Raw genomic sequence first — 16041 nt, 5'->3', positions numbered from 1 at the left:
CTTTAATATTGATTACACACAATCAAATGAGATTTCAATTATTGAAGAATAACAAGACAATATGTTATAAGCTTGTTGGGGCTTGTATTTATAAGCCAAGTGTGTAATTAATTGGCTCTTAGAAATTATCGTATTCAACGAAAATCTAGTAAATTCTTTCTTTTTACACTATAATTCAAGCCAATAAAACAATGATTTAAGGCGCTATGTATAGTGAATAACGCATAGGACATGCTTAAGAAATTATCTACTTAATTCCCTCTTCGTAGCTCTTATTAGATTTAATACATTTTTCCTTTTTTTTTTTGTTCAAATAATTAACAATAATTATTCAGAAATCTATACTGCATATTTCAAGATTTTTTTAAATATACTATGTTACTCTTAAAAATATTAAAATTTAAAAGGATTTGTAGTTTTTGAAAACTCATTATTTTATTTAACCTATAGCGATAACAGTAAAGTAAAAAAAAAAACATTGTAATAAAATAGGTACCATGGAAGTATTATTTATTACGTTATAGTACCTTTGTGACTGATCACATTATCAAAAGATTTCTTAAAAATAACGTGAAATCATATGAAAATTAATCATAAGTTATAAACTGAACACGAACATAGGAAACGAATCATGAGCTGGAAGCCAACTAGAGTGCGCTACGCGTACCGTTCTATTTTTCACCACTTAAGGCTAGTGCGAGTGTGTGTGTGTGTGTGTGTGTGTGTGTGTGTGTGTGTGTGTGTGTGTGTGAGCAACTCACGGCCAAGTATATTACATTTATGGTTCTGAAATTTAATACATTTGGTAATCCTAACCTTTAACACCTATACTTGCAAAGGATGAGCACCTCAAAGTCAATTATTTAAATTTTGCATTTTAAAGAGGGGTCCTGAAAAACGAATAATTTTAGTTTGAATAATATACTAAAGATACCAAGAGTTGCGGTTAGTGGTTACAGAGAATAAAATAGTTATTAATTTAGATTCAATTGTATACAATATATTGTATAATGAATTTAAATATTTAGTCAAAACAACAGTCTAAAATGTAGCTTACATTTAGCGGGCATTTAATTTGTCACAGGCAAAGTCGTGCAAGACTTAACTATTATAATTAATATTGGAAACGTCGTAACTTTGTTGGACACCCTTTTTTTTTGGAATTTAAACTATTTTAGAGCCTAAGCGGAACAATGATTGATTAATGATTTTAAAATAATGTTTGTATATTTTTTAAAAATGTTTGTTGTGCTTGTCATCACTTTTCGGTGCATCTTTTCTGGCAGGAAAGCGAATCTTATCGGTATTTTGAGGGGTTAAAGCTTTAAAAGTAAAAATGCTCAGTAGTATGGGGACAAACAAAATACAAAATTAAGAAAATAACGGGAATTTTTACGCAAAACTAGTTTTTGACAAAATTGATTTTCGTGTTTTTAGTTTAACTCAAAAATGAATAACTGTAGAGTGTAGATAGGTAGGTACTTTAAAATTTCACAAAATATTAAAGTAACTATTTAAAAACTTAAAAATGTTATATAAAGTTCCTCATAAGTTACGAGCGTAATTAAAAAAAAAGGTTAAGCGTAAATCCACAAAAAATGTTTATGAGGGTCTGAAGTTAAAATTTCGACTGAAGTTAAAAGTTTGACAATTTCGTCAAAACCGTGAAATTTTGCAAATTATTTTGTTGTTAGAATTCATAAAAAAATGTCTTTTCATAGCTAACATTTGAAAATGTATATTTAGATTCCTCATAATTATTTTTACCTTTAACGGAAAAGAAAAATTTACTGAAAAGTTAAATTTATTTTTTATGAGCAATCGAAAATATTTACGATATTAGATATATTGAACCACTAAATTTACGATTTCTCTAGTACGTCTAAATTTGGACGAAATTAGATATTTAAATTTTAAACTAAGAATAACGATTTTAATAATTTCGTTGTAATTTTTTTTTTTAGAAGAAAATATACAATCTATATCATAGACATAATAAGTATATGTGCGATAGGGATTGTAATTCGAAAACATTATTCGTGTCTTAAAACATTTACGTAGATATATTTAAATATTTTAAATTTTATTGCACGCAATGACATTTTCAACATGATATTGAGATTCATTTAGAGATTTTGATATTTATAGATAGGTACTTTAACCTTAATATTAAATTAAGGGGATACGATACTGTGATTTTCTGTTTTTGTCTAACACACGCGTGACATAGTATTTTAGACGTGTTTTTTTCTAAACATACCAATTAATCTAATGAAGTGATAAGAATTCTGAAAATAGATTTGAATTTGGCTCAAGTCTACTTGATATTGACTTTCCCACATTTTAGATTCTGAGTGGAACGATGAATGTATTGATTTTACAATGATGTGTGTTTTTTTTTTTATTTATTTTTTTATTTATTCATTTTTTTATTTATTTTTTTTGTGTCTGTGTACACGATAAGTAGTCGAAATAATACTACGATTTTCAACTTCAGTATCTTGTTCGATCAGAAAGTGAATATCGTTGGTGCATTGGGGATGTCAAAATTTAAATTTCCCAGTAGTTTTCAAAAGCGCCGGGAAAAACAAAAGAAAAATTAAGGAAAAACGGGAATTTTTACGCAAAATCGATTTTTCACAAAATTGAATTTGGTTTTTGGTGTAACTTTAAAAAAAATGACCGTAGATACATGAAATTTTGACTGAATGTTTATCTTAGCATTTTCTATACACCATAACATTTATTTTGAGCTCTTTACGGACATTTTCATTTTCCATTTTTTTTTAGTTTTTTTTCTAAAAATATCAATTAAATTTTATTTGTTGGATAAAAAAGCTTGAAAATTTAATAGAAGGCTCCTAGTATATTGTTTCAAAGGCAGATGAAAAATATTAAAAATCGTTAGTCACAGTTTTTTTTATAAGCATTTAAAGTTCAAAAAATGACAAAATATGGAAAAATCACGAAAATTTGTATAAATTTAATACAAAGCTCCTGATATATTGTTACAATATCAGTTGAAAAATATTAAAAATACATAGGCACAATTTTTTTTTATAAGCATTTAAAGATCAAATTTGGACAAAATTTATCAAATTTGAAATTGAATAATTATTTTGTAGTTAAAAATTTATAAAATGTTTAATTTTTGTATCTAAGAATTTAAAATTTAACACAAGATTCCACGTAAGTAATTAATTCTGTTACCAAAAAATCTAAAAAATACATTTACACAGTTAATTTTTATAGTCATTTTAAGTACAAATTTGGACGAAATTACATATTAAAAACCTAGGATAACTATTTTAGTTATTTTGTTGTGATTGTATAATATTATTCGTGGGTACTTGAAACTTCTAAAGTATACTATTATATATCTATGATAGTACCACGGTTTTTTGTTGATGTATAACGCGTTATAAGTACCTAATAGATATTATGATATGATTAATTTGGAATTTATTATATGTACCTATTATAGGTCAATTTTTTTTAAATACTATAGACTATAATATAATATCATGTCTTATACCTAGACTGACATACCGTCTCCGCTCAGAATCGTTTTTCTTATACAATAATTTTATATCATTGAATTCAAATTTAATACCATCCATTATACAGTGACCCACTTGTAACCTACTGTACAGCAGAGCGAAATCCACTTACCCACCTTTTTGATATTATACCCCAAATTCCTAAAAATGCCATAGTTAAAAAGAGTATTTAAATATTGTTGTATTTCAATTTTCGGAGAAGTTAAAATCAAAAAAATCAAAAGTGTGGGAAAGTCGATTTCAGGTGGACTTGACGACAATTTGAAATCTGTTTTTAGAATTCTTATCACTTCATTAGATCAATTGGTATGTTTGGCAAAAAACACGTCTAAAATACTATGTCACGCGTGTGTTAGAAAAAACAGAAAATCATGGTATTGAATCACCTTAAAAGTTACTTAAATATAATATCATGAAATAAACTTGATAAAGGCAATAGCTGCTAATGGACCGTCTCCGCTCAGCATCGTTTTCAATGAATTGTTTTGCGGCGAACGGGCACCCAACAACAATACTAAAGAGCTCAAAACTTCAAGCTGCAACATTTTTAAATTTTTAATTAAATTTATCTATTGTCTATTTGGTTATATTAACGATAAAATACGTGTAGAAACGTGAAGTCTGTAAAAACGTTAAATATATACCTACTATTATACCTATATTGTATATTATTATTATATAACTGTACAAATATGCTATGCGCCAATTAAATAATAAATATAAAATGTAATAATGTATCTATTGTAAACACATTCAGTGACGTCACTCGTAACCGTAATTTTAATTATTATTACTTATTAGTAGTTATTCCTATCAAACGACCGGAAAACACAGACAATAGTACACCTGAAAAATAATATAAATAATTTATTTTAAAATAATCGTTGTTGTTCCTATACCGGAGACGGTCACTGTAATTTCAACACAATATTAGATTACATGACATGTGTCTATTCAATTTAAATAATTATAAACAGTTTTAATTATTTTTCCCCATTCAAAGAAGAGTGCATATTATATTTCCGAAGAGTAATATTACGGGGTTTGAATTATGCGAGACAAGTACTTGAAAAATGTTTACATAAAAATGTGTGTTTAATATAAGTATGAATGACGTAAGACAGTTTAGTATTACCTATACAAGTATAATAAAGGAGGAAACCTATCACATGTTCCACATGCGTCTAATATACTGTACCTACATATTATGTGGCATATTTCTTGTTTTTAATCGAATCTACAATATACAATTTTAACTAAGATTATTCAAAAACAAAAAATGGACTGAAGCTAGGTAGACTTTTGCAGATATTTTTTCATTTTGATGATTAATCATTGCATCCATAGGGGTAGAACAATATTCTAAAATCTGCATTTTCACATAATAATTTTACCAAAACTAGTACCTAAACTGTCCTGAACATTTCGAAAAATTACCTTTTAAAAACGAAATTAGTGTTTAATTTAATTTTAATTTTGTAAGTGGTGAATGTTTTATTTTTTTTATTATTTATCATATTTTTATTAATACATAACCTTAAAGTGTCTAATAACCTATTACCCGGAGATCAAATCTGCCCTGGTCAGATTATAACGTTTAAATTTTGAATGCCGGCAAATTAAAAAATTGTAACATATTTTTCATTGGTATTTAGTATTAATAGACTGTAATAAGATCCATTAAAACGGATGAATTGGATGATGATATATTATTTTATTATTTCTACAGTTGATACCTATATTCACAGTCAGAGCCCTACTTAAGGCTGCAGCTCGACAAAACATGGGCCCCCGTATATAACTGTAATACAGTCATATTATACTCATATACGATTTATTTGTATCCATAAACATTAAATAATAAAATAACTTACAGACAATTATGGTATGATTTATTTATAATCCTAAAATATAAATTGAATATAAAAAACGAAATAGTAAAAAAAAAACTGAATTTATACTTTAAATTAAGGGGCCCCGTCAAAAAATTAGCCCTAGGCCCAACAATTCCTAAGTATGACTCACTGGTTCACTTTTCTAGATTATAAATTGGTTTTCACTATCCAAAATGAGGAAAGTAATCAAATGTAATTTTTTACATCTTAAAAACATTTTCGGTGTATGTTCACAGAGAGATTTATTCCTATGTTAAATTTCATTACACGGTATTCACTATCCATAATAGGTATATCACATTGGCGGAAATCTACGAATGTGCATTATGCACTGCAATTTATAAGTAGCCGTAGAAATGAGGGCTTGACAAGTTTATTTTCATTGAAATTTTCTGAAATGTTCAATTTTCTTTGAAAATGTTATTGTTCCGTATTTTTCTTAACATAATCAATTTTTTAGGTTGTATAGTTGATATGTTGGTTAAATGTTTATTATTTATTTAGAAATTAAATGACTGAACTAAAATTAAAATATATAGGTATACCTACATGTTAAATAAAATATATTTATCAATCATAAATAGTTCTGACTTATGGTCTTGTGTTAACTAGGTAGTAGGTACAATGAATATTGAATATGTAATAACTAATAACTACATATAAAAAGTAGTAAGTGTAAAATTGTGGAAATTACTCAAACAATAAATAAAATGAAAAATTCAATAAACTAATAAATGCAGGAAAATGTTTATACTCTCGACATTTATAAAAAAAAGTATAAAAATACACATTTTTGAAAAACATTTTCATGAAAATACACATCACTAGTTAGCAGTATTGTTGATTGCATTTTGCACGTAACGCGAGGAGACACTTTTTAATATTATTGTTATAGCAGTACTAAAAAATCTGACCAAAAATGGATAAATATCATTATATCAATGCTATAGCAGTGATATTTCTAAGGGTATCTACCTACCCATAAGTAGCTACTACATGCGAAAGGCCAATATTCTTCGCGGCGTACAGCACAAAGTGTCATTGGGCACAACTACACTAACATTGTTTCGAATTAACCTTTTCTAAAAGTTGAAATGTAAACTGCGGCAAAAAAGTAGAAGTAGTTAAAAGTTTCATATTTATTCAACGTGATGAAACTTACAACAATGTTTAGCCAGAATGGCAAACAATTAACAGTGTTAAACAATTTTAAATTCAAATTTAAATATGAATCAAAAATAAGTGGTAATAAAACCTACTATGATTGTACTCTATGATTGAAATGAGATAAAATATAATTTTTTTAAATCTAACCACATTAATAAATCGTATCAATTCTCTGTTATTGCGTATATACCTAGTTGTTACTAATACATTTGGTGTTGGGTCAAAATATGAAAATGTTAATTATATATTAACGATTTTAACATCGCTGTAATTTTTTTGAAACATTCCAATTTTAATAAATACACTTTTCACTTTTCGCTCTACACCTAAGTTTAATTTGTTTTAGTTCTTTCGGTACCTCTCTGTGTAAATATTTGTTCAACGGTCACACAACATACCAGCACCTCAATAGATCAGATTAGGTATTATGAATTTATATAGATAGCTGGTAGTATCTATTTTTGTAGACACTTAATTAGCATTCTTAACTGTTGTTGAGTACAATATAATGTATAAAATTCATATATTATAATATACCTGCGATATACATCGTAAATCGTAATATATATTTGAAGTAAATAGGTAGTAGGAAAACCAAACTATTCGGATGAAAACTTTTATTTTACAATGTAAAAAAAAATATAATAAATTAATATAAATAAATAAATAAATAAATAAATAAATTGTACAATAAGTATATAATATGAATGCGTAATATCATTATTCTGGATAATAATTTTCATTTTAGTATCATCCTCATGATATATAAATCAAATCAATACATCGATTGACATTTAACTATTGTTATTGAATCCAAAAATATTGAGCAATTTCGTAGGCCAGGTTTTATCCCGTAAATGTCATGTTTGTTATATTTGCGTATAGGTATGTGGCATGTATGATTATCATACAAACGACAAACTAACTTTTTTAACATTAATTTAAGTGCAATAATATATTAGTTTAAATTAAGTAAACAAACAAAAGTCTTTTACACTAACACTATAAGTTTCAAATTAATTATTAAATATAATCTAACTGACCAGACTAATGAGTTGTCAAACTATATATAATTCTAATTTTATTTTGTTAAGGACGATTACGATCCTAATTAAATAAAAGTATATATTATAATAAATAAGGAGTGCATACAAGTTAATGATAATATTATGGCCTAGTTTAGGAATTACAGGAAAATTACTTTCCATGGAATAAGAATGTTTGCTCACAACGTCTTTTGATTTATATAATAATATAGTCAGACGATAGAGTTTGTCTATGAGATTGCCGATTCCCGTGATCGGCTCATCCCTCGGAATAATTAGCCTCCGACGAATGCATTTTCAACTATGCGTTGTATTGCACTCGTCGCTCTTTATACTATACGGATAATATAATAGTGGGAAAAATAAAAAAAAAAACGTCCTAATATTTTCTATTTTTGGTTAGGGTATGAAGAGAAATATTGGAAAGTGTGGCTGTTTATTGACTCGGGATTTGACCTCCGTAGGCCATGGCTTGTGCACCAGCCTGGGGTTGTGCGGTCCTGGACACGCGTCTGATATAACGGCTGATGCCATCTTGAGAACCTGGTGAACCACCACTAGACGGTTCCATTACAGAAGCTTCGGTGGCCACAATACTCCTACCCCAGACGCTGCTTCCCCAACCGTGATGGTCGTCGTACTCGCCGTGCTCTGGGGGCTCATAATGGTGCTGGTGGTGGGCATTCTCGTAGTACACAACTTTGTCGTGGTGACCGTGCTTGCCCCACTTGATATCGTACCAGATCTTGAATGTGTTGGAAATGGCGTAGATCATTGCGACAACCAAGAACTTGCTCATCAATATCGATTGGATTGTCATGATGATCATCTTGATCTTTTGCTTGAACAGATAGATACCGAACAGAACCTTCAACACGAATTTCTTGATTTCCTTTTGGATCTTCTTTTTCTTATGATGTCCCCTTCCTACGAAAATAAAAAGGTTTAAAATTAAGCACATTATATTTTTATCAAGACTAAAATTAATTTTTAAAAAAATTAAATAAATAAAATCAACGCATTAATTTAATCGCTCCGAGTTTAGTATATTTAATTTATATGCACCTATGACATTATAGAAGAAGAAGAAAACTGGAATAGTTGGAATGCTCAGAAAACGGAATTATTCGAGACAAACAAGACAGTCTTGGTGGAGAGCTTAGGTCGTTGATCGAAAAAATGGTTGCTTTCATACGGCGCGGCGCGGCGGATACGTGACCTAGTTTAATTAATTTATTGTCAGTTGATTTCAATCTATCTTTATTTACAACCGGTTCCCAAGTCGAAGACATGTTGATTTAAACCTAGTTGGCCTACATATAATCAAGTATAATAAAAACACTCGTATAAATAATGGCTTGCTTATGGAAATTATACCCTTGACAGTGGCATTAACCTTGCACATCACTAACTTTCATGCCCATATGTCCAATTATCTATATATGCGTACAAAACCGGACGAGTGTTCAATGGGGTGAGTGAAAACGTGTAAGTACGAAAACAGCAAAATCACACGGCAATTATCTAATTGCCAATGGATAAATATAAACCAGTGTTAGATTTTTATTTTAACAACATTTGAATATTTAAATAAGAAAATATAATTTAAATTTGTTATTTTTTGAGAGTGATTTATTAATGGTTGTCATAAGAATTAACGAATGTAAATTATCGATTATCTTCTCTTGTTAGTGATTGTATAAAATTTAAATAGGTACCTACATGTAAATGAAATTATTAATTATTAAACTACGAATTTAAATACTTTCAGTCATTTTAAAAATGGTTGATTAAATGAATAACTTGTTATAAATTAAAATAAATTATGTACATTGTACTTATACATATTTCGTTAAATGATTATAACGATTTCAGATGTAATAATAAAATCGATAAGAGTATATTTAAAAGTTAAACATCGTAGACATAAAATTAACATTTTTTGAGTAAAAAAAAATGATATGTACCTATAAAGATTTTTAAGTTGATCTTTTATATATAAAAAAAAATAGGTATATATATGACTTATATTATGCACTATATACATATAATGGTATTTCAATTTAAATTCTTTAGCTTTCACTACAAGGCACGTTTTTAGAGTTTATCGAAAAGAAAAGGTGAATTACAAAAAAAAATAGATATCTAGTGCTTAAGAAAAATAAATCCGACAATCTTATTTAGTGTATATTATATTTTCGTATAAAACTGGTTTATTTCAGAGACACTTGAGTAGAAAATTAAAACTGGATGCTATAATAATTGATTACCGGTGTGGTAAAATCCGGTTGACACAATTTAACATTAGAGGGTACATAGTCCGACAGCAAAATTTTTCTAGAGAGATTATGCAAAGGAGACAGTCCACATTCTATGCTTTATTTAAAAAAAAAATGTCAAATACATTCCAGGGCCTGTTTTATTGTCCGCGATTTCTCTCGTAATTATTTTATATCTACTAAAATGTACTCAAATAATGTATTACCCATGTAAAGTCCGATGCACTTCGAAAAAATAACAAAGTAACGTCCCCTTAAAATTTGTACGCACACGCTGTTATATTCTTATTATTTTTTAACCCTTTGATTATTCATTATTATGTATGATTTGTTGGTAATTGTATATCGTGTATTTGTATTTGTTTCAATCGCATCGTATTCCTTGTCATATAAGTAAGATACCAATAAGCTTATAAATTCCCGGCACTCAGTAGGTATCAAGTAAAAAGTACAATTTACACGATAATTTCCAGCGTTAAAATATGTGTAGGTATAGGTTGTACTAGTTGTAATAACTCATATCAGAATTTTGAAGTACGCTGCACCTGTTGTGACTATTCGGATTTTAAACTGGTCATTAATATTACAATATTAGATTATTAGATTTGCTTTCGTTATTTTCACATAGGTAATAGTAATGTACGAGTGCTATGAAAGTAGGTGTATGGAAAATATTAAACAAAAAGTTAAAATCAAATTAATATGATCAATTCACTTTTATATTTTACGCTCTAAATAATTTTGTGTAATTAATAAGCGTTAAACGCATTTTAAAATAACATTTTTGTAACAAGTCGTGATGAAAATAAAATTCGCGTACAATAGTAATTTTTAATAATTATTCTAAACGTATCACATAGGTTTCATTGAGCAAAAATATTCAACATTAAACACTCGTTATGTTTTGAACACATAAAAAGACAAAAAAAACAAGTAACAATACGGGTAAAAATAATATTTTACTACGCATAATAATTTTATACTCAACGTACCAATTACCTACACGAGATGTGATAATGTTTTATAATACGTTATCATACGTGTTTTCATTTCGCGCACTGCTATTTACGCTCTATACGTGTGAAATGTTATTTGAATATAATAAATAATAATTATCCTATTACTCGTCGATGCATTAACTGTATATGCATCCACATAACTAATTTTATGGAAGTATTAAATCGCTAATAATTCCCGTTAAGACCATTAACGGTTTTTTCAAATGTTGTGTTTGGGAGTGCATAATATAGGTAGGTACGACCGGTTGTCTTGTAAACGAGTTTTATGCAGATCTATTTAATATTATTATTATCATTATTAATAGAATATAATTGTTACTGTGTGTTGTCGAAGCTTTGAACGGTAAACCAAGAACTCGCGGTCATCATATTATGTATACCAGTATGGACACCTCCTCCGTTATAATTCAATAAAATAAGTAGATACTGCCCATGATATTATACTTTCTCCCGGGTCATTTTCGATTTTTAAGTTTTTTGTATATATAATTAGGCGGACACGTTATAGGTAGCATCCGGTTCGTGTACCGTGGTCGGTAGATCAGAAACATATTAATAACATTGATAGAATTTATATGACACACGGATTCACTGGTCGTGTAATTAAATACAAATACGGGAACTGTTTAACACGCACCGAAGTCCGCTAGTTTCCTATTTTAAGTGTACAGCCGCGACGGTGAAACATATACATAAATTATCGTACGTATTATTTTTCGGATCGAACAAACTGGTTTGACACCTCGGGTCTTATCTTTCTCCGAGCATTTGCGTGTTATTTGTCTTCGTCCGTAACACTTTTACAAACTGGTTTGGTAGTAAATTCCGAAAAAATGACCACCCACAAAAAAAAAATTAACTGTATTACGTTACAAACGACGTCTGCGACAGTGATGCGGGCCAACGGAAAATATATGGTCAATGCGAACGTATAGTTTATAACTTACTCAACACGAAAGAAATTCGAAACGCACACTGTAGAGCGGACTGAAAGGCGCCACGAAATAATTCACAAATGTTGGAATACCCATATTATGCAACCGTACTCGATTGTTGACGTTATTATTCATCGGAAAAACGGGCGTTTGAATATCAATCTGGGCTAGGGCGTTTTGTTCCCGAGAAATTAGCTCCGCGGGGCAGTAGTTAAAAAGTAATAACGGTCATTAGCCGTTTTAATCGCAGCAAACAACTAGTAGTGGTATATATTCAATTGTTTCGATAGAATCTCCGCGAGAAATCGTATATAAACACGAGACTACAAGAGGTGTTAACAACAACCGCGGTGAAAGTACAGATAGTAGGCAGGTATCATCTTCACGACGTCGGCCGCGGCAGGTATAATAATATAATATAATATTATTGTTGTGTGCATTTATGTGTGTTCGGGTGCCTGTCCGTGTTCCGGTGGCCTTGTGGACCATTATTGCTCGTGTGATTATTTAAACACGAGGCACTATACGTTTTCCCCCCGGAGTCGACAAAACGTGAATGTTTTCACTTTACAAAATATATAAAATTAATACATTTTGATAAAACCCATTGGGCAAATATCGAACAAACAAAAATTGGAAAACTCAATCGTAGATCAGTAATTGTGTTCAGATGAGTTTCGCGAGTGACAAGACACGCGAGCTAATTTGAAAATATTATCTTACTATGGAGTGTATTGTTCGATCGTACTCCGATCAATGTCACTCCCACGTGTATCAATATACCCATTTCTACGACTATGCACTCTCGTCGACATAATATTACATTGTGATATGTGCAATTTACAACAACTGATACGTTCTATACCTTGTGTATTTTATTCATTTGTATTATTCGGTTCTAAGTAGTTTGTTACGATATGAATGGAAGAAAACCAATAAAAAGTAGGTGATGCCTGATGAGTTAAAAAATGTATATTATAAGTTTTCTATTATTCTTTACAGAGAAACAATGATCAAGATTAAAATTGTAATTCTCAATTTCTAGCCGTATGTATCACTCAACAATTATTTTTAATTGGTGTTCATATATTGTCTGTAGTCCTATTAAAACTTTATTATGATAGGTATTTAGATAACTGCACCAAATGTGACATCAATTTCAAATCTTAATTTATTAATAATTGCTAACTATAATTTGTTAATATCGTGTTCGGAAATCATATTTATTGGCATTTGATAAACAAACTTTATATTTACAAGGTTAGGTATGCCTACTTACATTTAACGCACCACAATTATAATATGTTTTTGAATAGTTAATATTTTTTTATTCTGACAGCTGCATGTTATGCAATTAATGACATTTTATTTGTAAGATTGTCATGTACTCATGTATAACTATGCATTGTAATTGCATTTACGATAACTGGATCATGAATGTCCAATTTCACCTAATGTCATTAAAATTTGGTTCAAAAAATAAAATATTTCCTGCTACAATTAGTTTTGGCTACGTGCAAGCGATAGTTTGTAAATACAATATCTAATAATAAAATACTATTTCACGTGGCGCCACAGTCCTATTGAACAATTGTATTTACCATGTAGGTGTACACACACATAATGGTAGGTACATAAATAATATAATATTTACGATTATCGTTTAGTCAACAGTGACTTTTAATAGCTGTTGTAGTGCAGCGTAATGAAAAAAAATCGTAGATATTGTAAAAGTCATAAATCATGTACGTTTCTGTAGTACAGTATATAGGTAGTAAAAAAGAGTTGTTCATTTATACACGTCGTTACACATTATATTATTATTGTTAGACGATCGACGTCATCAATGTTTAAAGACATGTGTAATACAACATTATGCTGATTGTCCGAATAAGATATTATTATTGTAATAATAATGGTCAAATTATTATTATGTTCACTAAAATTAAACTTTAAAATTATAATATATAGTTCTTGGTATTTTGAGTGTTTTAGAAAAAGATATGGGTACAATATGAAGAATGCATTTTGTATTATCGCTGTTTAAGAACTAAATATTTCGTAATAAAAACATGTATCGCAGATTATCCGCGAGTATATTATATTTTCGAATTGATAAAGCCTACTTGTTAATCCAAAACCGATTAAACAAACGACTGTACCTGTGCATATTTGAGCGAATCGACGAGAGGAAGGTAATTATGAAAAGGGTAGGTAGGTATTAATGAAAAGAGTTGGTAGGTATTAATTGACGTCGGCGTGACGTCCGATTATAGTAATGTAAATGTTCTGTTTTGTCGGTAAACTCACGATGTTATGATTCATGTCCAGTTTGTGCCTAAAACAATCCTTTTACAAACTGGCCACCAAATTGAGTGTGGGTTGGATAACAATAAAATTGTAATAAATTGTTTATAGGTACATCGTTTGGTGTAAGTGCGGTCGGTGATGTGCAGGTAAACGCCGGTCGGAAAGTCATAACTCGAACCGCGCAGTTCAATGTCAATAATTATTATCATAAGACGTATAATATTATAAGATCGGAGTAAACGATATATCCGGTACCTACTACCTGTATGGAAACGATTGATACATATTATATCGATATCCGCATATAATCGGCACCTGTTGCGGGGCGAGTGAACGAAACTCGGAAAAATTACCGTCGGGCAGTTGGCGATTTGTATGCCCGTCATCGCGGTGTTCCGGGCAAAACGGTTCGACGGAGCATTATTGCGGAGTTCGACTCTCGAGTGTCGTTATGGTAAAATAACACATTTATTCGGCTAACGGTGTGCGCGCAATGACAAGTAGATGTGTACGATGATAATAATAATAAAATAAATATTAATAATAATATGGGAGACAGCCACTCACCTTCGTCGAGGTCTTTCGGCGCGTTGACGGGCGACCCGCCGGCTGACTGTGCCGCGGTTTCGTCTTCGTCGCTGCTGCCGCCGCGGAAGTAGCTGGACATGCCGTACGTGATGAACTCGCCGATCTGTTGGACCAGATCGCCGACGCCGGCCACGTCCTCGGCCGCGGCGTCCGGATCGCTGTGGGCCAGTCCGACGGCCGTGTCGCGCATCGACACCATGGCGCGGCTCATGCGCGACTCCAGGCACCCGATGGCCGCTTGAGGCTGCTTGTAGCACGCGATCACTTCGGTCCAGGACACGTCGCCGCCGTCGGCGCCGCTGTTCTGGTGCTGCGGATGCTGTTCAGCGGACGGCGCTGCCGACTGTTCGGCTGCGACAGCCGCGGCGACGGTAACCGCCAGCACCAGCGCTGCTGCTGCTGCTGCTGCGTACTTGACCATCGTGGCGGACAGGCAAACAACGGAGCAGTGTCAGTAATGCAATATGTGTACACACGTGTGTGCGGCGCGCGGTGTTCGTTCTGCGTGGAACGGTGCAGTGCGTGTGTGTGTGTGCCCGGCCGCGGTCCCCGACGATGAGCAGTGCAATGAATGGTCGTGAATGGATGTCCGGTGACTTTATAGAAGCACTGTCGCCGCCGCCGCCGCCGCCGCCGACGGGCAACCCGGTCCGGACGTGACCAGTTTCTCGGAAGTAGCTCACGCGGGAGAGAAGCGCGCGCACGACACGGTGTTAGATTATCAGAAAATGCGCAATAGCCACTGCTGCTGCAGCCGCCGCCCGCGGTAAACCTACCCAACACGTTCCGGGCGGCTTCGTTTTCTGTGTACCGATTTTATTTTTTTTATATATACGTATGATATTATCATAGTGGGTCTCTGCGACGGTCAAGGACGCCAAATAGTACCTAGTATAATATAATATTATTATTATCAATATTATAAGCAAAACATAATATTATAATATATATATATATATGTATACCACTCTATATAATCTACCTACCTGTATATAACGATATTATACATTGCATATAATTTTGTACTGATAAACCGAGGAAGATGTGAGTTTAACTGCAGTCCGAGGCACAGGCCAAAAGGGAATAATACTCGTATAGCTGATATTTTAATAAACTGAAGTGCACTGGAACATTTTTAGTAAAGAAAAATTATATCCATCATTTATCGTCCCACAAATATAATATAATAGGTGGTGTGTCAATATATTTGTATACAGGTGTCCTGCAAGTGCCCAAGTGGAG

General features: G+C 31.5%; 1 protein-coding gene across 1 annotated transcript; it reads right to left on the bottom strand.

The window, feature by feature from the left end:
• Nucleotides 1-7222: 7222 nt before the first annotated feature.
• Nucleotides 7223-15396, bottom strand: LOC100168188. Its single transcript, XM_001943412.4, has 2 exons — nucleotides 14779-15396; nucleotides 7223-8595 (listed from the first exon to the last, which is right to left on the bottom strand). The coding sequence occupies exons 1-2, from the start codon at nucleotides 15218-15220 to the stop codon at nucleotides 8105-8107; spliced, it is 933 nt and encodes a 310-aa protein (XP_001943447.1). The 5' UTR covers nucleotides 15221-15396; the 3' UTR covers nucleotides 7223-8104.
• Between the last annotated feature and the right edge of the window lie 645 nt (nucleotides 15397-16041).

Source organism: Acyrthosiphon pisum, chromosome X (genome assembly GCF_005508785.2).
Source record: "Acyrthosiphon pisum isolate AL4f chromosome X, pea_aphid_22Mar2018_4r6ur, whole genome shotgun sequence".
NCBI classification, from domain to species: Eukaryota; Metazoa; Arthropoda; class Insecta; order Hemiptera; family Aphididae; genus Acyrthosiphon; species Acyrthosiphon pisum.
The sequence above is the reverse complement of the archived record's forward strand: the minus strand, read 5'-3'. Positions and strand labels throughout refer to the sequence as shown.

Bases quoted from the DNA above. Each gene is read 5' to 3' on its own strand.
- LOC100168188 (XM_001943412.4), bottom strand. From the start codon at position 15,220: ATGGTCAAGTACGCAGCAGCAGCAGCAGCAGCGCTGGTGCTGGCGGTT. The intron at 8,596-14,778 runs GTGAGTGGCTGT...TTATTTTCGTAG, and splicing joins GCCGAAAGACCTCGACGAAG to GAAGGGGACATCATAAGAAA.